Genomic DNA, 27803 nt, shown 5'->3' with positions numbered 1-27803 from the left:
TGGCTGAATCCAGATGTCAAGGAGTCTTCAGTCTTCTGTACCCACTGTGTGTTGCTAAACCTGAGATGAACTGAAGAGGAAGGTTATGGGTATAGGCAAGTTTTGAAATCAGTGTTAACTAGTCATTTAAAAATGAAGTTGAAAATTCATATCAGCAAATAAAGTCGCCAAAGAACATTTCTTGGAGGTGACCCACCTTATATTCATCTCACACAATTGGTAACAGTTGGGAACTATAACCCACCTCACCATTCCTTTGACATTGTTTCTGTAAATGCTGACTCTGATGACTACGTAGCTTTAAGAGAAAAAGCATTTTTTTTGTGTGTGTAAGAATCGTAGGAACTAAAATCAGAAGATACAGATGCTGACCTTCAGGCATTCCAGCTCTGGGAGACGGGCTACTTTCAAACGAAAACCAGTAGAATGCACATCAGACCATCCCCTGACCAGTTTCAAGGTCCTTACCAGAATAGACTGTGCTGGCCTGCACATAGAGAACTTTTCTACCCCTGCCCCTTGATTTATTTACTGTGTATTCCCTCTCCCTCCTTAACAAACAAACAAAATGAAAAAAAACCCTGCTTGCATGGAGGTGGGGAGACTGGCTTTGAGATGGTAGTCCCCGATCTTCTCAGGTGGCCAGCACTTGAATAAACCCCTTTCTTTTCCCACCAGCAGCTGTCTTATGAGCATTGGCTTTTGTGGCAGCAGGCAGCCAAACCTGGGTTTTGGTTACAAATTCACCAACTACTGCTTTTGTTCAGACATTCACCTCATCACTCATAGACCACTGCAACAGCCTCTGGAATTCCCTGTCTTCATTTTCAAGTTCATAACCAAATTCTACATGACACTCAAAACTTCTTTACAAAACACTGTTGTTCACACCGTCCCCTCCATTATGAGGCCCTTGCTCCCAGTCCAGCAGAGTTCCATTTCAAATGTTATTCCCGTTAAGTATTTTTGCTTCTCCAGCTGAAATCCATCCCTTCATACTCCCAGAAGCCTTTATCAATTCCTTCTCATTAAATGTAAACATTTACACTTGACATGTCTATTTCTACCTAAATATTTTCAGTAAAGTGAAAACAAGTCGATCTGAATGAAGCAGTGGGTGAAATTGGGAACTTGATTAATGTAAACGTTCTTTGAAACAGCCCTATGGCGGTGGTCCTCAATTCAATGTGCACATTGGAATCACCTGGGTAACTAAAATAACAGATGCTTAGGCAGCTCATAGGACTTGAGTGCAGCCTAGACACTGTCTTTTTTTTTTAAGGTTTTATTTTTTTATCCTCACCGAAAGATATGCTTTTATTGATTTTTAAAGAGATAGAAAAGGGGAGAGAGGGAGGGAGGGAGAGAAAGGGAGAGAAACGGGGGGTGGAGGGAGGGGGAGAGAGAGAGAGAGAGAGAGAGATGAGATGAGATGAGATGAGATGAGATGAGATGAGATGAGATGAGATGAGAGACAAACATCCATCAGTTGCCTCCCATATATGTCCTGATTAGGGATCAAACCCACAATCTGGGTATGTGTCCTGACCAGGAATCAAACCTTTGGGGTGTACAGGACAACATCCAACCAACTCAACTATCCGGCCAGAGCCACAAGTCTTTTTTAAAAGTTCTCCAGGTGATTCTTATGTGCAGCCTAAGCTGAGAAGTACTGCTCTATGAGGAGGGAAAAAAAAATGAATTAAGAGATTAATAAAGGATTTTTAAATAGAAATAAAAATCTGGTGGAAATCAGTAGACATCACTGATTTTTACAGTAGGTAAATATTACTGTAAAAAAATTCCTAGGAGGTGAGGAATTCCTTGGTACAGTAAGGATAAAATGGTTTACAATTTAACTCTAGGCTGAAGCTGAACAAAACGAGATGGGCCGGAAAAGGACGGGAAAGGGAAACTGCTTGGAACGAGAACAAAGAGCAAGTGGTGAGAATGAAAAGTACATTCAGGAACGGAATTCTGGAAAAGATGCTATACGTTGGGAAGTTTTCAAAAATGACAAAACCTGACATGTGTCAACAATGGAATGTTACTGAATGGGAGATGAATGTTAACAAACATGGACAAGATTTGAAATCAGGGTTACCTTGGTCATCAACAGTGAAGAGGAAAATTCATGTGAGCAGCTGAAATCATAAAGGGGCACAGTATCTTGGAGGTGTGACAAAGATGACAGCATAATTGTGCAGACAGGTATCGTAAACTGTAGTGTAGCTGTGAAAATGGGAGGTTTTCATGGAGTACATTACTCCCCACCCTTCCCCCCAAAATTCCTGTGGTTTAGAAAACCAGGTATGCATTTTAAGACAGTTCTGTGCCAGTAGTTGTAATAATCAATAATCCTATTTTCACCACTTAGCATTAAATGATTAAAATAGGCAGTAAATGCAAAACCAAATGAATTCTAAAGCACAGAAACTGGCGCCCATAGCCAATAGCAGAGCAAGTACATGGCCTCGCGACCTCAATGACAGTTCACAGTATCAACCGTGTGAAGCCTCCCTCTTTTTACCTTGGTGCTTCTCTAAACTCTGACCCTCCCCCCACCTTGACTCCTGTGTGCTGCTTCAAACACCAGGAGTTTGCAGTGTGCACTTGAACTGTACACTAAGCTTAAATACTATCAGAAATGCTAGATCTCTAGCTCACTACATCCTCTGAAGTATTCACATTATTGAAAATACTGTGGCTGACCAATATCCCTCTGCAGGGCAAATGCATTATGGTGATGCCATAGCAAGAGACAGGTATACTATCAGTGTGTTGTAATACAAGGAGCTGCACAGCTAAATTCACCTGAAATCTCCCAACCAGTGGTAAGGGCTTTAGAATCATTTTCACTTTAGTAGATATTAAACCTAATTTGTCCCAGTAATAAAAAAATGTTTAATTTTTAGAAGGAACATCAGCCCCCTACCTAGCCGAGGCGGGCATGGGGAATCAATTTTACTACCAGAGAATGCAAAAATATATACAGAGGAGAAATGCAAGAGAAATCCATTATGACAATGGCATTAGGAGTAAAATAATTCACATTATAGTCCCATATTATTATGGCAAAATATATTTGCATCCCTAAGTGCAAGAGAAAGTGTAGCCCACAGACTACACGAGGTTAAAAACCAACTCTAATGAATAGTACCTAACATTTGACATATCAGTGCTATTTCCAGGTCCTAGTTACTAAATCCAGAGTAAAAGTGGTTTATTGATCTGTTTTCAACATTCTGAGGCATAAAACTGCTGTTTTGTTCTGAGATGAGAAACAGCTATGGAAAACTCTTAGCCTACTGCCTGCTACACGGCAGGCACTCAGCAATGACAGTCCCAAGTCCACTAACTTGACCTTTCCTTCCCCACCTAAAAGATAGATTCTAACCACCCTTTGAAGAACATCCATTGGACATTCTCAAATCAAGATAAGCACACTGCGTTAACAAAAGACATGCAATTATAAAAGTGTGCCCATGCTAATTTCTTACAGATGAGGGTAAATCAGATTTAAAGCTGACAGTGATGAACAACGCAAAGAAAAAAGGCAAAGGAAAGGCGAAACCGATGGGGGTGCAGGGGAATGGTGGAAAGAGAATGCAGTGGCAATGTTAGTGTGATGAGTAAGTGACGAATTCTTCAAGTGCTAAGTCTATCACGGAATATGTGCCCCATGTCAATGTGCTAAGAGTGCACAGAGCTGTAATGATCCCTGGGTTTGGGGACTGCCAGAACTAGCCCATTCATTCATATCTAGAGTTTCAATGATTCATCTGGGCAACCGGCCACCCCCAGGAGATGCTAACCCCAGAGACACCAAGAGTAGTCAGTCTGAGAATGACAGCTTATCTTGCTTAGGAGCTGATTCTAGCAGAAGTGGCTCTCAAAGGGTTCTCAGTGTCCTGTTTCTCCCATGTGATCCTCGGTCTCTCAGGAAATGACTTTCCTCTCCCAGAGTAAACTAAACAAGACACTCAAAACAGCGTTCCTGCTAAATCCTCCCATGCTGGTGCTATGCAGTCCTTTCAAAGAGCAGCTCCTGTGATTAACTAAGTCCAAGCCTCCCCAGGTTTGGCTCTACAAAAGCCTGTGCATACCAAGCAAGGCATAACGCCCCGCCTGGTCATTTGCCCACTTTTTGCTGTGTCCCTCCCTCTCTGAAATAGTCTTCCTTGGCACTGCTCTTAGAAACAAGTACTACTCCTGCCTCCCTCTCTGAATTCCTGTATTGTTAGCCCTGAGCAACTCACAAAATTCCTCTTAACAGATCTCCCTCCAGGGTTGCACAAAAATTCAAAACGCACTATCAGCCCTGGAGAGGTCAAAGCTCCTCATTAAAAGTATGCATGCTAAGTTATAATAATGAATTCTGGGCTAATGATTGTAATTTTCTGTTTTGTCAAAGTGATTTAGGATGAACATTTTCATGGTTAGGGTCCCATTATTTACAATTGGGATACACTGCTCAGTTTTTCCAGATTAACACATAATAGTTACATTATGAAAAGGTGGTTATCATTATTCATTCACTCAATCATATTCAAGTGTCCAGCTCTGCCCCATATTCCTGGAAATGCAGTGAACAAGATGAACAGAATCCCACAATGTCATATTAAAATTCTACAGTGTGACACTTATCTCCAAAATAATCTGGAATATTTTATTTAATGGCAAAAAATAAAATATATTGGGTAATACAAAACATATAGGAAGTAAATACACCATGACTAAATATCTTAAGAATTCTTTATCATTTAAGCCTTTCTACACACTATGAACATGTAACAATTATGATAATATTGGGCACTGAAATATTTGCTGGTCACTTAAAGAGTGCTACTATTTTACTTTTAAGATTGCAGATCACATAAAATGTACTAATTGCTTGAACAGAATTGTTTGCCAAGAGTAAGAATAAAATTCTATAAAGCAAATTTTTATGACAAGAATAAAAACACATAGCACAATGGAGGTCAAATTATACTATAACTATCAAAAGATACATTTTACTCTTCCTAGCACAGCAAAGATCATTTGTTTTTCAAGCTTAATTTATAGCTTTAGGATTATAAGGAACATGCAAACATATTAACAATTTCCTTACTAAAATAAAGTCAATGTATATAATACACAAAACATCTACGGAGAAAAGTTTGTCCTTGTTTTTAAGATGCATGTGTCATACAAAGAAGCATCTATACTCACAGGAGCAACATACATTGACAAACAGTTACATTTAGCAAAGATTTTTTTTTTTTTTAAATCCTGCTAGACCTCTTTTTCTTTTGCTGTCTTTAGGGCTTGACAAAGAATGTAGAAAATTACCAAAGTAACAAAAAAGGACACAAAACCACACTTCAAGCAAACTGCTTGTCAGTATTAGAACCTGGTTTGACAAACAGGTTTAATCCGCTTCCTCAAAGGTCATGCTATCAAGGTGAAGGATGAACGTCTTCTGCCGAGTTCGACTGGCTGTCATTCGGAGAAGTGGGGCGCTCCTCCGCCTCTCCCACGTGGGTCACTTTATGGGATGGCCTTGCAGGAGTAAGTTCACTAGTGGTCCCCTCTTCACTTGGTGATAAAATACCAGGCCATTCATTTGACATCAGAACTTGCAGGGACTGTGTTCCATCTTCAACGTCCACTTGAATTCCCAAAGCATTAAGAATGTCACATTTGCACATGGGGCATGTCCCATGGGACAGAATCCAGGGGTCGATGCAATTCTTGTGGAAAAAATGTTTACAAGTCAGAATACGAATTGTGTCGTTAGGCTTGTAGAGTTCGAAGCAAACTACACAGCTATCTCCGTTGGGACTGACTTCCTCGTCCCCTTCTTTCAGGACCCGGAGCTGAAGCTGGCCAAATGCTAGCTTGAGATCTGTTGCTAGGCGCAGCCATCTCCTGCTCTGAACCCTTGCTACCCAAAGTCTTCGGATGTGATAAAAGATGAAATACGTAAACGTAGCGGTGGTGACGATCAGAAAAGAGACAAAATAGTGATTCATCCAGATGATGTGTTTTCTCCCCATCTCCACCATGACTGTGACATGAACTCCCTTCCGAATTAAATGCAGAATCTCCATGCCTTTTAAGTTGCCAATCATCACTACCACAACGTCTTCAAAGGCCTGATGAGACATGGGGAAAACCTGGTTGCCGGTTCCTGGGAAGTTGTAGATGATCACTCCACTGGCTCCCTTCTCAACGGCCACCTTAATTTTCTGTGTGAAGGGACAACCTCCCCGTTCAATAAGTGCGAGCCACACCTTTGAGTTCTTTGATCTGCTGAAGCTGGTGTTGGGATTGCAGGCATACTGCGACTTTCCATCTGGCGGCACAATAACTCCTGACACTCTCTTCAAAGTGGAGCTTCTTCCAAATACCCCAGTTTCCCCCAACTCTGACAGCATGCGATTCCCGACATGAAATGAGATGTTCATGTAAGCGGTCCAAACAGCACTGGCTTTGCAGCAGTTCTGACTAAGAAGCCAAAGAAGAGTCAATTTCACAAGCCAGGTCGATGCAGTGCTGTTTCTCTGAGTGCCAATCTGGAGTAAATTCATCTCTCTCTGCCTAGTAAGCAAAGGACCAATCCAGTGAAAAGAGATGGCTCCCACATCTGTTGGCAATCAATTTAAAATAACAACATGAAAAAAATCTTCTGGGTGAAAACAGGTTCCACCGTCTTCCAGCATGTTTTTGTGAGAAATTCTTAAAGATGTTGTATGAGTTGCAGATGTTTTATTAGAGGCAGAGAGAGAAAAACTTTACATTGGGGGGCAAAAATCCTAGTTTCACTGCTGTAACTCTAGATACTGCTTACTGTTTGTTGGGTGATATGATTATGACATAAAAGGCAACAGCCAATTAGATAAGAGCTCAGAGCAGCCTGTAAAATGTATTGGCTTGAAGGTTTCAATGTTGTTATGGGTGATTTTCTAAGTTGTTATAAGCTAGATTTCATCCCTGAGTGGCAAATACTGTTAGCAGATACCACAATTAAACTAAAAATCCTATCTAATAAAAGAAAATATGCAAATTGACCATCACTCCAACACACAAGATGGCTGCCCCATGTGGTCAAAGATGGCAGCCCCTATGTGGACACAAGATGGCTACCACATGATGGCCAGCAGGGGAGGGACCAGGCCTGCAAGGGAGGGCAGTGGTGGGCGATCAGGCCAGGGGGGGAGAGAAGTTGGGGGGAAACAGGCCTGCAAGGGAGGGCAGTTGGGGGTGATCAAGCCTGAAAGGGAGGGCAGTTGGGGGTGATCAAGCCTGCAGGGGAAGGCAGTTAGGGGTGACCAGGCCAGCAGAGGATGGAAGTTGGGGACGACTGGGCCTGCAGGGAAGGGCAGTTGGGGGGGACCAGGCCTGCAGGGGAGAGCAGTTAGGGGCAATCAGGCTGGCAGGAGAGCAGTTAGGCATCAATCAGGCTGGCAGAGGAGTGGTTAGGGGGTGATCAGGCTGGCAGGAAGAAGTGGTTAGGGGCAATCAGGAAGGCAGGAAGGCGAGAAGTTGCGAGCCAGCAGTCCTGGATTGTGAGAGGGATGTTCGACCTCCCGTTTAACGGGCAGTCGGAATCCCTCGAGGGGTCCCAGATTGGAGAGGGTGCAGGCTGGGCTGAGGGACAACCCCCATGTGCACAAATTTCGTGTGCCAGGCCTTTAGTTAAATGTAAAATTCATACAACACATGCATTTTAATACCTATAAGGATATGGATATGGAAGAAAGCTATCTATATATATAAAAGCCTAATATGCAGTGTCCCCTCAGGAGTTCGACTGACCTGAAGTTCGATCGTTCGCTATGACATGCGCTGACTACCAGAGGGCCCAGGAAGGAAGGCCCGGGCTGCCAGCCAGCAACTGCTGGGGACCCTACCGATGCACAAATTTCATTCAGTGGGCCTCTAGTCTCTATATATAAAAGGCTAAGTGTCTGTCCAACCAGTAGCTATGATGTGCACTGACCACCAGGGGGCAAACACTCAATGCAGGAGCTGCCATGATGTGTACTGGCCATTTAAAAATAAATGGCACCATGGACCTGGTGCTGACAAACCAACACTCAGCTTCCCTGAAGTGGGACACAGGCCCCACCACCACCCCAGGGTGACACCCCACCAAATCACAGCCAATGCTGCCGAGACCCCTTGGTGCAAAATGCAAACTCCAGCCAAGCCCAGCCTGGAAACAGTGGCTGTGGGTGCCGGGTAATGATGTCACATAGCAACGCCCGGCTTCCTCTCCCTAGCAACTAGCATCCTTAGAGTTTCTTCAGCCCAGAAACCCGACTTGCTTTATAGCCAGGTGCAAACATTTTACAGTTTAATCAAATGCTGGTGAAGTATTTTCTGGTGCCTCATCTCATTTGATCCTCACAGAAGTCCTGGAGTAGGTAGATAGGAGGCTCGGTAGAATCCTATTTTGTTTTCATTAGCAAGACGCGAACAGCAATATTAAAATATTTCTTCTAATTAATTTCCTTTCAATGTGCACAGATCCATGCACCAGGACACTAGTATAACTATATTTTTTCTTCGAAAGAAATATTTTCAACAAAATGGCAAGTTTTTTTTTTTTTAAATTTATTTATTATTAAGGTGTCACATATTTGTCCTCATCCCCCCATTCCCATCCCACCCCTCTCCCCACGCATGCCCCAACCCCCTGTTGAACTTAACCGTAGGATAGGCTCATATGCTTGCATACAGGTCCCTTGGTTGAACTCTCCCCCTCCCCCCACCCTCCCCTATCCTCCCTCTGAGGCCCGATAGTCCGATCGATGCCTCCTTGCTTCTGGTTCTGTTCTTGATCCTCAGTCTATGTTGTTCATCATTTCCCCTAGATGAGCGAGATCATATGTCACTAGATATATACTTATAAGAACTGAATGTGAGACGAGCAATAATAGTTATGCTGACAGGCAAATGAATCAGTCTGTAGCGAGCTTCCCCCTGGACCAACAGTTCTTTTGAGACCCAATTTCAATGTCCAGCAGTTCCTTATGTGTACATGTCAGCACTGACCCCTCAGCTCTGGATGGTGGACAAATGGTGGTAACGGAGGTCCGACTCCCTCTGGTTTGGTCTCGGCCGGACCCAGGGGCACGGCGTCACCCGGATTAAGGGGCACGTGGCCACACCCATACCCAAGGGGCGCGTGGCCTCATCCAGGCCTGAGACCCAGCCTCACCCGGATGGATCCAGGGGCACACGGCCTCACCCGGACCCAGGATCCGGCTTCACCCGTACCCAGGGACGTTTGGCCTCACCCGGGCCCAGGTGCACAAGGCCTCACCTGGATCCAGGGACACATGGTCTCTCCCGGACCCAGGGACGCTTGGCCTCTCCCAGACCCAGGGGAACGTGGCCTCACCCGGGCCTAGGTGCACGAGGTCTCACCCGGATCCAGGGACACATGGTCTCACCCGGACCCAGGGACGCTTGGCCTCTCCCAGACCCAGGGGCACGTGGCCTCACCCGGGCCTAGGTGCACGAGGCCTCACCCGGATCCAGGGACACATGGTCTCACCCGGATCCAGGGACACATGGTCTCACCCAGACCCAGGGACGCTTGGCCTCTCCCAGACCCAGGGGCACGTGGCCTCACCCGGGCCTAGGTGCACGAGGCCTCACCCGGATCCAGGGACACATGGTCTCACCCGGACCCAGGGACGCTTGGCCTCTCCCAGACCCAGGGGCACGTGGCCTCACCCGGGCCTAGGTGCACGAGGCCTCACCCGGATCCAGGGACACATGGTCTCACCCGGACCCAAGGACGCTTGACCTCTCCCAGACCCAGGGGCACGTGGCCTCACCCGGGCCTAGGTGCACGAGGCCTCACCCGGATCCAGGGACACATGGTCTCACCCGGACCCAGGGACGCTTGGCCTCTCCCAGACCCAGGGGCACGTGGCCTCACCCGGGCCTAGGTGCACGAGGCCTCACCCGGGTCCAGGGACACATGGTCTCACCCGGACCCAGGGACGCTTGGCCTCTCCCAGACCCAGGGGCACGTGGTCTCACCCGGGCCTAGGTGCACGAGGCCTCACCCGGATCCAGGGACACATGGTCTCACCCGGACCCAGGGACGCTTGGCCTCTCCCAGACCCAGGGGCACGTGGCCTCACTCAGGCCTAGGTGCATGAGGCCTCACCCGGGTCCAGGGACACATGGTCTCACCCTGACCCAGGGATGCTTGGCCTCTCCCAGACCCAGGGGCACGTGGTCTCACCCGGGCCTAGGTGCACGAGGCCTCACCCGGATCCAGGGACACATGGTCTCACCCGGACCCAGGGACGCTTGGCCTCTCCCAGACCCAGGGGCACGTGGCCTCACCCAGGCCTAGGTGCACGAGGCCTCACCCGGATCCAGGGACACATGGTCTCGCCTGGACCCAGGGGTGTGTGGCCTCTCCCAGACCCAGGGGCACGTGGCCTCACCCTGGCCTAGGTGTGCGAGGCCTCAACTGGATCTAGGGACATCTGGCCTCACTCGGACCCAGGGGAGTGCGGCCTCCCCCAGACCCAGGGGCGCTTAGCCTCACCCGGGCACGGGACCCAGCGTCATCCGGGTCCAGGGGCACATGGCCTCACCCGGACCTGGAATCTGGCCTCACCTGGGCCCAGGGGCACGTGGCCTCACCCAGACCCAGGGATGTGAGGCCTCACCTATACCCAGAGGCGTGTGACCACACCCGAGCCCAGAGGCGCGTAACCCCGCCCGCACCCGGGTCCCAGCGGGGCCCCGTTTTCCCGATCCCAATTCCTGCCTGTCAACCCCCCCTCAGCAATTCCCCTGGCCATCCTTCCAGAGCTCCAGGACAGCTGCTGCAGAACTCGTCGGGCGGTGGCTCGGTGAAGCTCCGGTGCGCCCGGTGCATGGCGGCGGGCCGGTCCGGCGTCGCTGCATCGGCCCTTGGGGCGTGCGGCCCGCGGAACCAGGCGCGGGGGGGCTGCGCGGTGGGGATGGGCGCTGGGCGGCCGCTGGGCTCCGGGCGCCGCCGCCACCGCCGCCGCCGCCGCCACTGCCGCCGCCGCCGCCGCCGCCGCCGCGTCCCCAGCGCCCCGGGCCGGGCGGCCTGCGGGGGTGGGGCAGTTGCGAAACTGAGTGAGTATGGAGTCGGAACTTTCCTTGGTGGCCGCGATTTCTGGGCAGCGTCTGGGGCCCCTCCCGTCTGCTCCCTAAGCCCCCGAGCCCGCTCCCTCTCCGCACCTGGGGCCTCTTAGCCGCTGTCTTGATTCTCCTCCGTCAAAATGGCTAGAGGGCTTGAATGTAAGATGGGAACTCCTAAGAATCCTCCAAATCGGTGTTGGCGGCCTCCGGGGCCCCGAGGATCTCACTGCGCAGCTCGGCCAGGTCGGTGGCGCGGATGCGCCCCTCCTGCAGAAAGATGGTTTCTTCCTTCACCGAGAGCCGCTGCGCCGAGTCCGCGGCCTCCGCCACAGCAGCTGCCGCGGTGCCCACGAGCCCATGGCCCCGGCTTCGGTGTTGACTGAGAGGAGCAGCCGCCCGGTCTGGGGAGACGCGAGCAGCAGTCGCCACCCTCACCAGTCCATGTTTCAGTTTTATTTCCGAAACTGCCATGCGAGGCAGCAGATCAGCCTTTCACCTCCGCCGCCATCTTTCCTCTCTCCCCAAAATGGCAAGTTTTGACAAAATAATTTAGAATTAGCACTGCCACCAAATACATGGTAAAAATGACAAATTCTGTAATACCATTTTTAACTCACATTTGGTTAAAATGCAAATTTTTTACTTATCATGTAAACCACTATACTAAATTGGCTTACTAAAGCTTACTCAGAAGTGTGGTGTGGATTTTGTTTTTAAAAGTAGGGTATCCTGTTAAATGACATCAGCCTCACTTCCTCACACACTGATCAGATTCAGGAATGACAGCAGGAAAGACAGAAACATGAATCTCATTTCTCTGCAGACCTTGACATCTGTTAATAATATTTTGAGGGAAGAAAAGAAAGGGTGTAGGAAAGTTTAAATACAACAGTTTTAGTTTAGTATAACTCACTGTAAACAAAAGTGTAGTTACTGATTTTAAAAAGAGGAGTTTCAAGGTCCCCACTTAAAATCAACCATAGCAGTGACTACTAAAGGCCATAGATGTTTTTAATAAAATGTTTGTCATCAGGGGTCCTCAAACTTTTTAATCAGGGGGCCAGTTCACTGTCCCTCAGACCGTTGGAGGGCCGGACTATAGTTTAAAAAAAAAAAAACTATGAACAAATTCCTATGCACAGTGCACATATCTTATTTTGAAGTAAAAAAAACAAAACGGCAAAAACACCCGCATGTGGCCCGCGGGCCGTAGTTTGAGGATGCGTGGTCAAAATCAACAAACATCCCCAGAGGAAGACCTCACATACACACTGTCAGCTCTGCCTATATGTTAGCTACACTTATGTCAATGGCACCATATGACATACAAGCCAAAGTATGACTGTGAACTAATAAACATGGGCAGTCACTAGTGCTGCCACACACTTTAGTTATTATACATTTAGTTGTTATATATTTCAGTGGTTCTTATTCACCAGCTAGGAAATCAGTGAAGGATTTTGACCTTGAACATAAATGCCTCTGACCTCTATGCACAGGGTGCTAAGAGACACTTTTGGTTGGGTCTCACTAGAACAATGGATGCTAGCACTTCTTATGAAATGTGAAGCAACAGCATGATTACTTGAGGTAGGAAAGAGGAAGGAGAAAAGGGCCCTGTGTGCCCAGCAAAAAGTAGAATCAGAGACCACTGACATGAAATGCTCAGCTCATAATGGTCAATTTCCTTTACCAAAGGCCATAATCTGATTGTACTTCCATACAACCCACACTTTAAAAAGACAGTATAGTTAGTATGAAGTGTGTGGACTCACAAACTGGGACATCAGTGGTTCAGCATATTGTCCATAAATAGAGATTTTCATCAAAACAATGTAACCCAAATCTTTCAGTCTCTCATGATTACACAGGGGTTTATTCATATACTTGAAAAGAGTAAAAGGCAAAGTAAAGCAAAGATAGAATTCAGAAGGGCAACTGAAAATTTCAGCTTTTACTTTCCACATTATTAAAGAGAGACACCAGTATTTTGAGAAGAAAAGCATTTGCTAGCTTATCTCTAGAAGGGAAATCTGATTACCATAGCTGAATCATACTATGGTAGGATTTAAAGTGCTCTGGTAAACAAAGGTGATTTTTTGCAATGCTGCCCTAAATGAGACCTATCACAATTTAAAATAGTTTTAGTTACATAACTAAAAGTGCTATCATCTCTCTCTATATAAAAGCCTAATATGCAAAGTGTCCCCTTGGGAGTTCGACCGGGAGACCAGGAGTTCGATTGCTTGCTATGACGTGCGCTGACCACTGGGGGTAGCACGGAACGAAGGAAGGCCCCGGCTGGCAGCCGGCTGCCAGGGAAGGGAGCCCCCAGTTGGCAGCTGGAAGGCCCTGATTGGCCCTAATCACCAGCCAGGCCTAGGGACCCTACCCGTGCACTAATCTAGTTTAAAATAATTATTAAGAACATTAGAGGCTCAGTGCACAAAATTTATGCACTGGTAGGGTCCCTAGCGGCTGCCGGCCAGGTATTCCCTCCCTTCCCCCAGCCGCCTGCTGCCACTGCCGGCCAGTGCCTCCCTCCCTTCCCTGGGCTAGCCCCACCCCCTGGTCAAACTCCCAGACAACTCCTGGTCGAGAGGACAATTTGCATACTACACTTTCATTATATAGGATACTGCCTACCCAGTTAGTACCTTTGGAAACCAGATTCCTTAGTTATTAATAAAATTAATTAATGGATTATTAAATCAAGGTCTAATCCTATAGTAAAGTTTATTGAGCAGAGATATTATTAGATATCAAATGTTAAAGAAAACATGGTAACAAAGTATAAAAATTAACATAAAAACCTTTAAAATATTATGACTAACTCTCTGTGACATCAATGTGACATTGTAACTTGAAGGTAAAGACTAATTTGCTTTTAAGGTATGCTAATGTCCTTATTCAAATAAGAGCAAAAATGTATAACAACTAAAACTTATTAGAAAAACAACAAGTTCAAATAGGTGAGCGTGATATGGAGTTTTATTTTAAAAACACAAATTTCACCCTCTTTGGTACATGGGTAGAGAAGCTGGAGTTGAATTTTCTCTCTACAAAAAGTGCTAAAAGAACTCATCTAGTTTTAATCTTTGAAAAGACTTGGTTACAGCTTCAGAAAATTCTCTGGGTTTCTTAAGTTTTCAGAATGTCACACTTGCACATGGGGCACGTCCTCCGGGCTAAAAGCCAGGGGTCAATGCACGCCTTATGGAAAAAATGTTTGCAAGTTAAAATACGTACTGCATCTTGGGGTTTGTATGTGTCAAAGCAAACAACACAACTGTGTTCATTGGGATCTAGTTCCTTATCCCCATCTCTGAGCACTCGCAGTTGAAGCTGAGCAATTGCTTTCTTCACATTGGCCTTTATCTGCCTTCGCCTCCTGGTGGAAGAATTGGGTGCTCGAGGTCTCCAGGCGCAGTACAAGAAAAGGTAGGCGACTGTGGGAGCCAGGAAGGTGAACAGAGACATGACGTAATAGCTCAGCCATGGCATGTGCATTCTCCCCACTTCGATGACGATCGTCACATAGACTCCTTTCTGAATCAAGTGCAGAAGTTCCATGCCTTTCAAGTTGCCTATCATCACTGCGACTGTATTCCCCGTTCCCTGGTGAGACATGGGAAATACTTTGTTGCCCGTACCTGGATAGTTATAGATGATCACACCATTGGCTCCCTTCTCTGCTGCCACATTGATTTTACGTGTAAAAGTACAGCCTCCCCGTTCAATGAGGGCCAACCAAGAGTCTTCCTGCTGAGGCCTGCTGAAGTTGGTCATAGAATTACAAGCATTCTGATTCCATCCTTCAGGAAGTACCACCGCACCAGACACCCTTTCCAGGGGAGAATGGTTCCCGAACACTCCACTCTCTCCTAGTTCGGATATAATGCGGTTTCCCACCTGAAATGTTATATTCAGGTGGGCTGTCCAAATGGCTTTTCCTTTGGAGTCAGGAAGGCTAAGCAGTAGGAAGATGCTGAGCCTCAGGAGTCGAGATGAAACAGAACTATGAGTTGAAGGAGTAATTCTAAGTAGGATCATTCCTCCATTTGCCTATTAACTGACAAACATGAACAACAAAAGGTCAAGTATAAAAGAAAGTAAAAAAAAAAAAAGCTAGCTTCAATTGTTCACAGGTGATAATTAAAGCACATTAATGGAAAAGGTCTGCATGGATCAAAGATATCTTGCTCCTTCCAGTATTTTTATTTTGTGTAGATAACCTTTCTTACAATGAAACAAGAGTTGTTAGTACAATGTGATTTCAAGAAAATTATGACTTCCTAATGGGTAAATTGTGACATCAGAGGTAGTTAAGCCAATCCAAGAGTTTATATTCGTGCACTGCATACTGAAATCCTATTGGCCAAAATGCAACTAAGCAATGACTCATGGTTTTTAACAATCTGAATAAACTCTAAAGCAATAAATAAACAGATAAGAATATTATGTTTACAGTCTTGGGTTTCTTTCCTCGTTCTGGATAGGTTGAGAAGCTGCCTAACCACGTTCATACTCATTGTTTTACTATCTGTCAGGGAGAGCAGCAATCACGTACCTTGCCAGTCACTAGTTTTCATGTATGGTATGCTACCTAAAACGCCATTCTATGGGAAGCAAGAACAAATCATTCCTAGTGTCTTCCAATAGCAAATGCTTGCCCAGGCCTAAAGACTCAACATGGGGACAGTGTAATATAAATTCATATTATTGGCCCAGTATATTGTCATCTTGCAAGGAGAATTCAGCTTTATTCACAAAAATAGCTACTGCAATTGTACTATGTGCTAGACAAATACTAAGATGGATCCTATATCAAAGAAGAAAACAGACATACGCCTACTTTGTAGAGCATGTTATCCAGGGAGGGCAGATTTTACACAAATGCACAGAGAAATGCTTACATGCAAGTCGTGAGAAGGGCTCTGAAAAGAAACCAGAATATCGAGAGGAAGAATAGATGTAACAGGGAGTGAACTCTGTTTAAAGAAGTCCAGGGCACTGCTCTCTCAGAAAGCGATCCTTAGTCTAAGACTTGGAAGCTAAATCAGAATTGCCCAAGCAAAGAGGAGTTCAGAAGATGTCAGGCAGGAGCAACCGCAGTTTCAGGGCCCTAAGATAGCAAGATGGCAAGAGAAAGGATCTGAAGAAACAGAAGTCTGGCAAAGGGAGAAAGGAGAGAGCTAAGGGTGACGAGGGAGGAGAGGCAAAGGGCAGTCCGTGTTCAGGGTCATGAACGTTAGAGTAAGGATTTTGGATGATGTCCCAAGGACAAGAGAAGCACTGCAGGGTTCTAAGCTGGGGAAATGACACCTAAGTGTCTCAAAGTGTTCACTTTTAAAGAAGTGTGCTTTGACTGCCTTATGAAGAAAATGGATTGAAGGAGGAGGAGAATGGACTGGTGCGATGAGCTTAGGCAGAAGAAGCTAGTGGCTGGAACTCCTGAAATATCAGTAAAGATATAGAGACATCTTTACTTTGAAGGTTGAGTTAACAGACGTGGTAACTGGACGAGTGGTTACGACAGAGGAAGGAGGACCACAACTGTCACAATTCACTACCTTACTTTAATGTTGCAAACTACAGTATCTTTGCTACTTTAAAGAGGTCTTAACGCTTGTTTGATTTTATTTTAAAATTTCATGGAAGTCTGTTTCAGGGAGTCAATACATTGGCAACAAGCATTCCAACATTTATTATTTACTACATAGGGCATTTCCGATGCCCGAGGCCTGCATATAAAACCCTGGGGATACAAAAAGGGGAAGAAAAAAAAAAAGATCCTGTTTCCCAGCGTGCAAATGGACACCAACATTTCAATCAGAGGCATGTGGAGAGAATTCAATCTTTTTGTTTTGTTAATTCTTACCCAAGGATATTTTCCCATTGATTCTAGGTAGGTAGGTAGGTAGGGAGGGAGGGAGGGAGGGAGGGAGGGAGGGAGGAGAGGGAGAGAAACATTGATATGAGACAGACACATGGACTGGTTGCCTCCACACATGTCCCACCTGGGGAGAGGGTTGATCCTGCAACCCAGGTATGTGCCCTTGACTGGGAATCGAACACGAACCCTTCCCTGAATGGGCCGACACTCCAACCACTGAGCCACACCGACCAGGGTGAGAATTTAGTCATTTTGTAAAAAAACATTTATTGTACTTACCAGCCCATAATATTTTAGTTAATACTTGCTTTTAAAAATAAAATTGGAACCAATCAACTTGCCCCATTCATACAGTTGTATTGAGACATTATTCTGCTCACATCTGCATTGTCTTTCCATGTAGACTGTTCCCAGGTTCAAGCGAAGTGTGAATTCCTGGCTTTTTCTATGAACATCTACAAAATGAAGCCTCACTCAGAAGACAGTTTACATCATCATATTAAATATAAGAAGCAATCCCTTCTCTACCACACTGGTTCACAAGTTGGTGTGTGTGTGTGTGTGTGTGTGTGTGTGTGTGTGTGTGATTTTGCCTCCCAAGGGGTATTTGGCTATTTCTGGAGACATTTTTGGTGGTCACAAGGGGGAGAACTACTGGCATCTGGTGGGTAGAGGTCAGGAATGCTGCTAAACATACTAAAATGCACATGACAGCCTGTGCAATAAATAATTATCTGGCCCACAGTGCCAATAATAAGACTAAGAAACTATTCTCCAATGTGACAGCCATGCAGGGAGGATCCATCCCAGAACTCACTTATCCCTGATAGACAATCACATCTGAGCTCTCATCATGGAGTAAGCTTTTATAAGTGACAATGCATCCACCGGGACGATGCCCTCAAACCACCCCCTTTTCCTGTTTTCCTTGGAATAGAAACAGTCAAGACCTCAGAAACAGTCCAGACCTGCCCATACCACCTACTAGTTCATGAAGATTGAATACAATGCATTCATTTTATTGCACCAGATCTCAGTCTTCTATCCTGGGGCCAGAGTGTTTGAGTGGGAAAGAAAGGCGGGTGCAGGCTAACAGCTACTACTGGAATCTGTTCTTTAGCAGCACTTACCCAATACACAGAACGCCTTCCTTTTAACCAGCCACGTGTTAAATAGGCTTTCCTTCTGCTGAACTTTGCAGGTAGGCTAAAGAGGGCTGACACAGACCACTGGGGTTGACTGATCCAGTGGTTCAACAGTCCCTGCTCCTTCCATCTGGCCATTTGGCCTCTTTCCAGGTATGCCCTGCTTTTCGAAAGTTCAGGTTATGCCACTTCACTTTTATGAAAGACCTACATTAGTGAGTAGCTGTTTTCGCTAACCAAAGGAAATCCAAAGAGTTTTCAACTTTATGAAAGAAGGTGAGCGCTGCCACATGTGGGTCAGTGGTTAGGGTGTCAGCCAGTGTACCACATGGCTACAGGTTTGCTTCCCAGTCAAGGGCACATACCTGGATTGCAGGTTCGATCTTCACATGGTTGGGGCACATGCAGGAGGCAACCAACCCATGTGTCTCACATCAATTTTTCTCTATTTCTCTCTCTCTCTCTCCCTTTCCTCCTCTCTCTCCCTCTCCCCCTTTCTCCCTCCCTCCCTCCCTCCCTCCCTCCCTCTCTTTTTAAAAATCAATGGGAAAAATAACCTTGGGTGAGGATTAACAAAAGAAAAAAGGTGAAAAGTGAGGCCTGGCCAGGTATCTCAATTGGTTAGAGCATCATCCCAATATGCCAAGGTTTTGGGTTCAATCCCCAGTCAGGGCAATTATAAGAATCAACCAATGAATGCATAAGTTAAGTGTTAATTGAGATCTCTCTCTCTCTCTCTACCCCCCTCTCAAAAATCAATAATTTTTTTAAGTGAAAATAGCATTCAGCATTTGTTTTGCAGCCAGTCATCATAGAGGCAGCGCTCACCACCAGGCTCCTTCCCTGGGAAACACAGCCTCTCAGCATCGTCCCACCATAGCTTTGTATTGTGTCTGTGAGCATCTGTGCTTTACGTTGAGTTAGTTTGTGCACCCATTAGCAACATGTGTCCTAAGGTATCAGAAAAACTTAAAAGAGCCCAAAACAGGAAGTAATTAAGTGTATTTGCTATGATTTGGTAGGTTATTTCTGGGTCTGGGAATGCTAAAAATTTTGCCATATAAATTAATGGTAATTGCTTCTTCACTTTATACCATTTGGGCTTAAGAAAGGTGTCACAGGAACACTCTGGTTTGGGTAGCAGGGAAAGGTGTATGTTGACCTTCTTCTTACATAGGCTCACTTCATGATGCCCCGATGTGGCCACTGTTGTTCCAGGTCTCCAAAGGCAGCATGGCAGACCACACCCAGAAGCACCGAGAGACTTTTCTCCTCCCGTATCTAAGAGTAAGAGAATTCCCCCCACCCCTCCCAGAAAGCTACCTTCAAGGGCTTCCTTCAATGACTCTCCAGCAGTGCTTCACAAAGGCATGACTAATAAAGCCTGGAAATCAGACTCCTCTTGCTTGGCTCAGTTCATCAAGATTCATCCTGTGTGGAGAACCCTTCCCCAACTGAGCACATGGCGAGAGGCACTCTCCACCATGGCGGGGGGGGGGGAAGGGGGGAGAGGGGATGGCAGCCACAGGCTCTAAACTCCTGAGGTTTACCCAAAGAAATGACACTTAAATAATCATAAACCACAGCCCTAGCTGATTTGTCTCAGTCAGTGGCTAGAGTATTGGCCTGTGAACTGAAGGGTCCTGGGTTTGATTCTGGTCAAGGACACATGCATGGGTTGCAGGCTCGATCCTCAGTAGGGGGTGTGCAGGAGGCAGCCGATCAATAATTACCAGTATCTCTCTCATCATTGATATTTCTATCTTTCTCTCCCTCTCCCTTCCTTGCTGAAATCAATAAAAATACATTTTAAAAAATAATAACCATAAACCACAATAATCACTAGACACACTGTTATGAGCCAGAACCTATATTATAAGGGACACGATATGGCCCTATTCTTAAGAAGGTCATCATCTAGACAGGAGGAAAGAGTTACATACAAACTAGGTGTATGCATGTATCCTAACCTCCAAGTCCCAATTACAATTTCAAAAAGGTTAAAATCTTCATTAAGCTCGGGTAGAAAAATCAGCTTATCTGTAGCCCTCTGCTGTTTGTCAACCTCTGTTAAGAATGTTCAAACTTCCAGAAATCACTATTCTTCTGAGAAAAATAGTCAAATACATTCACATAGCACTGCCCAGATAGCATCTCTAAGATGCAGGGAATACCGGAGAGGCTTCAAAAAATTACTCCACAAGTCACAATATCCAGGGCTATGCCATTATTAGAGGTCTCAAAGAAGCCACAAACCACACTGGGTTAGCATTTAAGCTCGAAAACAACTGTATAGGTTTCCTCTGAGAAATTAAATGCATCATAATGGGGTTTGGCAGGAACAGAATACTTGCTCTAAGTCGTTTACTGAGAACAGCAAATATTTTCTGAAAACAGTATATTTATTTTTAAAGATTTTTAAAGGTAAAACTAAATTTAAAATTTGTATATTTGCTTGCAAATTAATCACTATTCCTACATATTCTAACATATGCAATAAGATTCCTTTTTTAGCCTTGGCCAGGTGGCTCAGTTAGCTGGAGTGTCGTCCTGTACTCCAAAAGGTTGTGTGTTCAATTCCTGGTCAGGGCACATACCTAGGATGTGGGTTCATTCCTGGTCGGGGCATGTATGTGAAGCAACTGATTCTCTCTCTCTCTCTCTCTCTCTCTCTCTCTCTCTCTCAAAATCAATAAAAACATATCCTTGGGTGAGGATTAAAAAAAAACAAAAACGTATTTTTCAGATACTCTTTTCTCACACTATTTTTGAATTCAGCAAAGATCTAAATATGCTAAAATGGGATACGGTAAATTTTAAAATTAATACATAAGCTTCTGAATTACCTTGACAGACACACACTATAATAGGTCAGGGACAGATGCATGAAAATCACAAAATTTACTCAGGCTCCTCTTTCATTATTTTTTCTATTAACCAATATAACAGCTTTTAATACATTAAAACTTTGGTAATTAAGTATATTAGAGAAAATAAACAGCCAAAAAAGACATATTTTACATCACCAGACCACTAACCATGATTTCTTCACTATGTAACACTGGATTACTATTCCTTTCTACTTATCTGCAGGCCTACCAGTGGGATCCATGAGTAAAGTGCATGTTGTGCAAGAGCTCCCAAGCCCCAAGAAGCCTTCGTGACATAGGGAAATACTCACTGACGTTTCTCAAACACCTAACACAGTGCCTGGCTCTGAAGTGTTTGTGTGAGTGAGTGATTCCCATGCACAGGTTTACCACACTTGAAGGAATACACTCCTGACAGCTTTAGTTTGGCCTTCATAATCATTCCCACAGCCTAAAATTTTGCAATAGCATCGAATCCCCCATCACTGTTTTTCTCACCTTGAATTCATTCTGTTCCCAGAACAACCTATAGAAAAAAAGTAATGACGTTTACACAGGCATTCCTGCTGGCTTGAAACCTATATGGCTCCCTCTATCCAAAGGACAACACCCAACTTCCTAGGGCAGAAGTATGAGCCTCTCTATGCTACGGCCACAATCACTATATGCAAGACCTACAATAGGCTTTGTCCCTTCTGCAAAACTGCCTACAAACTACCCTACGAGAGGTACATTGATGGTTAATCAGCCTCAATTGCTTCCCTTCCTGGACTGACACACCCCTTGCAATGTGACTTAGCAGGTCCTTCCATGAGAAGGTGGGATTTATCTCTATGTCTCTTCAATCTGTGGCCTGGTGACTTACGTGGGTGAACAGACTGAGCAGAAGTGCTGATGTGCCATTTCTGAGCCTAAGCCTGAGGAGCCCTGCACTCCTCCTCCCCCTGCCCCCCGGCCCAAAAAAGGAATGCCAGCCTGAGAGAAGGAGGAGAAACTATTAGGAGGAGAGCCCTGTGGCCTAGCTGAGGTCCCCCTAGATCAGGCGTCTTCAAACTACGGCCCGTGGGCCACATGCAGGTGTTTTTGCCGTTTTGTTTTTTTTTACTTCAAAATAAGATATGTGTAGTGTGCATAGGAATTTGTTCATAGTTTTTCTTTTAAACTATAGTCCAGCCCTCCAATGGTCTGAGGGACAGTGAACTGGCCCCCTGTTTAAAAAGTTTGAGGACCCCTGCCCTAGATCCATCTACAGATGGGCAAACATGCAAGAGCTTGGGATGAACAGAGATGTTTAACATTATCCTGAGTTGGTGACAGACACTTGACTGAGTCTCGCTAAGACCTGAAGAATCATCTCGCCCATCTAGGGATGGCTGAGCAATAACAGACGCTGAGTCTTTTATAGTTTACTAGTGGCCTGGTGCATGAAATTCATGCACATTAAAGGGATTAATTAGAGGAAATAATTTAATATTGCTTTTTGCCCTTTCTCTATAATAGAAGTGTCAGAGATGAAAGAAAATTAGTAAAATGTATATGAAAACCTTCCTCCTGTCAGAGTCTGGGGCATACCATTGGACCCAGAGTCAAGTCCCCACCCACCCACATGTGCCTCAAAATCACGTGAGACCCAGACCCGCCCCCCCCCCCACACATTGGGCTAGATCCAGACCCAGCCGGTCCCACCCTTGTCAAGCCCCGCCGGGCAGGGGAAGTAGCCTCAGGTCCCCTGGCCTGGCACCAGGGCAGGGGGTATGGCCTGAGGTCCCCCAGCCTAGACCGGGGCAGGGGGCATGCCTTGAGGTCCCCCGTCAAGCCCTGCCAGAAGGGGGGTGCAGCCTCAGGTCCCCCAGCCTGGCACCGGGAGGGGGGCACAGCCTCAGGTCCCCCATCAAGCCCCACCAGAAGGGGGGTGCAGCCTCAGGTCCCTCATCAAGCCCCGCTGGGTGGGGAGCACAGCCGGAGGTCCCCTGTCAAGCCCAGCCAGGCAGGGGGGCACAGCCTCAGGTCCCCTGGCCCAGTGCTGGGGTGGGGGGTGCAGCCTGAGGTCCCCTGGCCTGGTGCCGGGGTGGGGGGCATGGCCTAAAGTCCCCTGTCAAGCCCTGGGAGACACGGCCTGAGGTCCCCTGTCAAGCCCACTGGGGCGGCGGAGGGAGTAGCCTCAGGTCCCTGCTGATTGCTCGTTAAGGCTCCTTATGGGAACTTGGCCTCAGCTGTGGGTGCAGCCATCTTTGTGATGGAGTGATGGTCAATTAGCATATTCCCTCTTTATTAGATAGTATGTACCAGGGCAATTTTTCTTATCCTAAGGTGCAGAGTAGTTCATTATGCAGCAACTGATACAGTTCTCTCGACAATATTATCTATTCTATTAATCTTTTGAGGACTGAAATTAAATCTTATTAATTCTCATTTTTTTCAATACTAAGTTTCCAGCACAGTATCTAGCACACCATAGGTTCTCAATGAAGGTTGAATTAAATTGAAAATGTCATTATCCTCTGCATTCTAACTTATACTATTCCTCATGCAATAATGTATCTGTTTAGTTTTATCTTTATGAGGGTGATTATGTCTGTTAGAATATAGAGTAGTTAAGACTATGCATAAAAAGTTCAACCCCAAATTCTTTTATAGATTTAATACTCATGAAAATAGATTTATTATATCCATACCTAAATATAAAAATAAATGAGCACTTTGAATATGACCAAATCTTTTAAAATTTTTATGGGTAAAAATCAAACTACTTAAATTATAGTCTCTCTTCTGCATTCTGAATTCAAGCCACGGTCTATATAACTTTAACACTAAACAACTTTTTCTTCTCATTCAATCTGAGTTAGAAGCTGAAATGGTAACCAACAGAGTAGAAACCCACTAGCCTGGGAAGCAACGGGGGAAATCTCACACCACAGCCTCTGCATTGGGAGGGAGGAGAGGAGGAGCTGAACATCCTTCGGTAAACACAAGATGAGGGGTGGTATTTGGTGGCATTGTTACCTAGATCCTAGGACAAAACACATCTTAATACTAACCCAACCATTTAGACTAGATTTATCTTTTGAATAACCACCAGAACCTGTCCTGTTCTCTTAACAGACTATTCTGCTCCTGTGGTTCATCAGAGCCAACAATGAAGGCCAAGTATGGAGGCTGCTTTTGGGACTCGGCCATTTCAATGTTGTCCTAGAACTCTGAAGTAGATTCTAGACCTTCCTACGCCACAATGCATCACTGAAGGTGTGTATTCCTTCGCCTTCTTAAGACCAGTTCCGCAGAGCACGGTTAACTCTGAGAGTTCTTAGCAGTCACAAGTAGCAGGGCACAGGCAATTAAGGAGATTTTCCCATTTAGATCCCTTATACTTCTCCAATTCACAGGTCACAAAACCCTTGCTCATTTATTAGGTAGTGCAAACCCTCTTGGGAGGCAACAGCAAAGAAACAACATGCATATGAAGTCATCACACTAGCAGAATCTGTACAGAAGCATCCATCTGTGTGACAGACCTGCTGTGAAACCCAGTCTCTGCCACAGGCTGGCTGTGTAAGGTGAGCCTCACTGAGCCTCAGTTTGCTCATTGGTACGATGGGGAAGTAACGCCTGCCTCTTGTGGCCATGATGTGTATCCGATGATCTGTTTCACATCTATTCGTAAATCAATCACCAAGCACACTGCTAGCGTGGCAGGCACTTCTCAATTCTATAAAGCATCTCTTTTTCTTTCCATGTTCCACCAAATAAAATTCTTCTTGTCCTTCAAGACAACTCTCAATCTCCCTTTTGCAATTTTCCCAGGCACAAAAACCTGGTGCTATAACACATCCTTTTTGTAACAATTTGACAGTCATTTAAGTCTACTGTAGTTCATATAGTGAGATGCTTCTATATCTATACTTTCACTTGATTTAGAATGTCTTGTGAGAAGCAGTGTCATCTTACTCATTTTTGTAAATTTTTGTTTCCTCTTTCTTACCCCCATACTAGCACAATAAAACTTGCTCAGGGTCCCTGACAAATGGTTGGCTTTTCAAGCACTTATTCTTCAAAATATCAAGACATAGCAGCAGCTATGGCAACCTCTACTTTACACAGCCACCCATTTGAAAAAATAATAGAGCAGGCAATGATTTGACAACTCTTCCCTCAGCTAAGAATTACTTTGACAACAGTTGTCCAGAAAAGGGCTTATTTAATATCACAGAATCAGAGGCCATCTGTCTTACATTTTCTATCTAAAAGTCAAGAATAAATTTCATCCACATCTCTGTATCTGAAAAATGTTATAAATATGGAATAATGGAATAAATATGGAATGATATACAGCCATAAAGTAACAACTATTATATAAGCAAGCAGACTGCTGAATTTAAAAAAAAATCTTCCTTTAATTATGTTTTATATGTCAAGATATCTGTATCTAGATATACACTGAGTGGCCAGATTATTATGATCTCTGAACACATAATAATCTGGCCACTCAGTATATATCCTATATAATAAAAAGCTAGTATGCAAATTGTCCCCTTGACCAGGAGTTCGACCAGCAGGCAGGCCGGCCCCCACCCATGCATGAATTCATGCACCGGGCCTCTAATATACACACACACACACACACACACACACACACACACACACACACTCTGAGTGGCCAGATTATTATGCCTTCAGAGCTCATAATAATCTGGCCACTCAGTGTATATCTATCTAAAGAAATGGATAGTCATATCTCAAATCATAAGCCAAATAGTCATTATAAAGAAAAAAATGATATCAGATAAACTTTGTATTGCTTGGTACCTAACACACCCTAACAGCATCCCAGCAATAAACTTAAAGCAAAAAGTTGTAAATGCAACCAACTTTCTCACCCACTCAGAAGGCCTTCTCTTTCCAGCCCAAGATGCAGTCAGATCCTGTAATCCCCAGCAACCTTCTCTGGTTAATCCAGTCCAAATTATGCCCTTCCTACTGTGAACTATAGCATTCAAAGCTTTTAACTTCTATTTTACAGCAAAAACAGCCTGTACTGAAAAAGAGGCAAGATGGCTGCTGCAGTCTAGGGAAGGTCTGTCCACTTGCTCCCAGCACCAGACCAGACTTGCAGCTAAACTGAAGAGCATTCCACTCGAAAAAACAGCTAAAAAATCGCTGCTATGAAATACTGTGAGCAGGGAGCGCAGAGAGGGGACAGGAGAAGACGCAAGCGGGTGAGCCAGTTCCCGCAGCTGGGAAGCATCTCCCCACTGGAGGGAAGGTGTGGCAGCCCACCCCCTGCCCCCTGGGAACGTGGGGTCTCCACCCCACGCAGGATTTCCAATCCAGAGAAACGGAGAAGGAAAGGGGGGCCCACATGGCCTCAGACAGTGGGAATCAGTGGTGATTCGGTGCAGTGGGGAGACTCAGACCCACTATCCCAGTGAGTGCTTGGTTACAACACCAGCCTGGAAATTTCACCCCAATCTGTGTCTGCAGGAGGCGCCACACAGCGGAACTCTGGACCGCCAGAGGGGACTGACTGGTTCACCCAACAGTGAACCTGAGGGTCCAATGATTCTCCGAAAGAACTTTTAGTGGAGAGCAGGATGAGGGACAGAGAAAGGTCCTGGAAAAGAGGGGCGATGCTCCCCACCTCAAGGAAGGATGAGGCCCCACCTGTGGAACGATTCTACACTGAAAATCTGCACCCATGTGGCTGGCCTGGCAGCAGGGAACTCCCACATCTGGCCTGGTGGAAGCCTGGGAGGAGGCTCCTACCAAGGAGGGCCGGCCATGCTGAAAGATTAGAACGTCAGCCAGGGTTGGTTATTTTTTTAAATATCCTCTCCTGCTTGGGGTGACAACAAGGGGGTGTCAGTGACCCAGGCAGAGAAGAGGCACTGGAAGGAGAGGAAGCAAGCGCTGCCTGGGTCTCCTACAAGCTGTGGGCAATACCCCCAACATGAGTCTGTTTACCATCCTGACCAGGACCCGGATATCAGTGCAGAGTCCAGTTCCGAGGGGGGAGGAAGAGCAGCTCATTACAGGGACATCAAGGTCTGAGACCCCAGGCAGACCCAGCCTCTGGCCCACGGAGGGCCTGCCCGCTCGATGGTCCCTGCAGGATGTCCGTCAGGTTGCCCAGGGTCAAGCAGGGACAGCGACTTACACTGCCCTGCGGCACAGAACTTTCTGGGAGGCCTGGGACCCACACACCAAGGGACCACATTCAACAACAAGGAGAAAAATCCAGCGAGCTCCACAAATACCAGATCCAAAATTGGTTTGTTTGTTTTTGTTTTCCTTTCCCTTTCTTCTATTCTTCTATTTCTCTTATTTCTAGCATTCCTTTTAGTCTGTTCCTTTTTTCAATTTCTGTTTACTATTTTTAATTTTTATTTCTTTTCTGTTTCCTTGTTTTTCTTTTCCTATTCTCAGAAAGAGAATTTAAAAAAATAATCCCAATTACTATTGCAACAACAACAAAAATAAGATACCTAGGAATAAATTTAACCAAAGAGGTAAAAGACCTATACTCGGAAAATTATAGGACACTGGAAAAAGAAACTGAGAAAGATACAAACAAGTCAAAGCATATACCGTGCTCATTGACTGAAAGAATTAACATCATTAAAATGCTCATACTACCCAAAGCAATCTATAGTTTCAATGCAATTCCTATGAAAACACCATCAGCATATTTCATAGATATAGAACAAATATTCCAGAAATTTATATGGAACCAAAAAAGACCCAGAACAACCACAGCAATCTTGA

The 27803-nt window shown here is 45.4% G+C and overlaps 3 protein-coding genes across 3 annotated transcripts in view; all 3 read right to left on the bottom strand.

The window, feature by feature from the left end:
* CADPS2 (calcium dependent secretion activator 2) overlaps positions 1 to 27803 on the bottom strand; it is a 486663-nt gene that overhangs the window by 339075 nt on the left and 119785 nt on the right. The window lies entirely within an intron of this gene.
* Positions 5366 to 6793, bottom strand: RNF133 (ring finger protein 133). The gene has a single exon (XM_008159661.3). The coding sequence runs from the start codon at positions 6573 to 6575 to the stop codon at positions 5442 to 5444; it is 1134 nt and encodes a 377-aa protein (XP_008157883.2). The 5' UTR covers positions 6576 to 6793; the 3' UTR covers positions 5366 to 5441.
* RNF148 (ring finger protein 148) lies at positions 14116 to 15384 on the bottom strand. Its single transcript, XM_008159660.3, has one exon. It carries the CDS (start codon positions 15184 to 15186, stop codon positions 14275 to 14277), a length of 912 nt encoding a protein of 303 aa, XP_008157882.2. The 5' UTR covers positions 15187 to 15384; the 3' UTR covers positions 14116 to 14274.

The sequence above is a fragment of the Eptesicus fuscus genome, chromosome 14, assembly GCF_027574615.1.
Source record: "Eptesicus fuscus isolate TK198812 chromosome 14, DD_ASM_mEF_20220401, whole genome shotgun sequence".
Taxonomy (NCBI): domain Eukaryota; kingdom Metazoa; phylum Chordata; class Mammalia; order Chiroptera; family Vespertilionidae; genus Eptesicus; species Eptesicus fuscus.
Note: the sequence above shows the minus strand (reverse complement) of the source record. Positions and strands in the feature narration are given on the sequence as shown.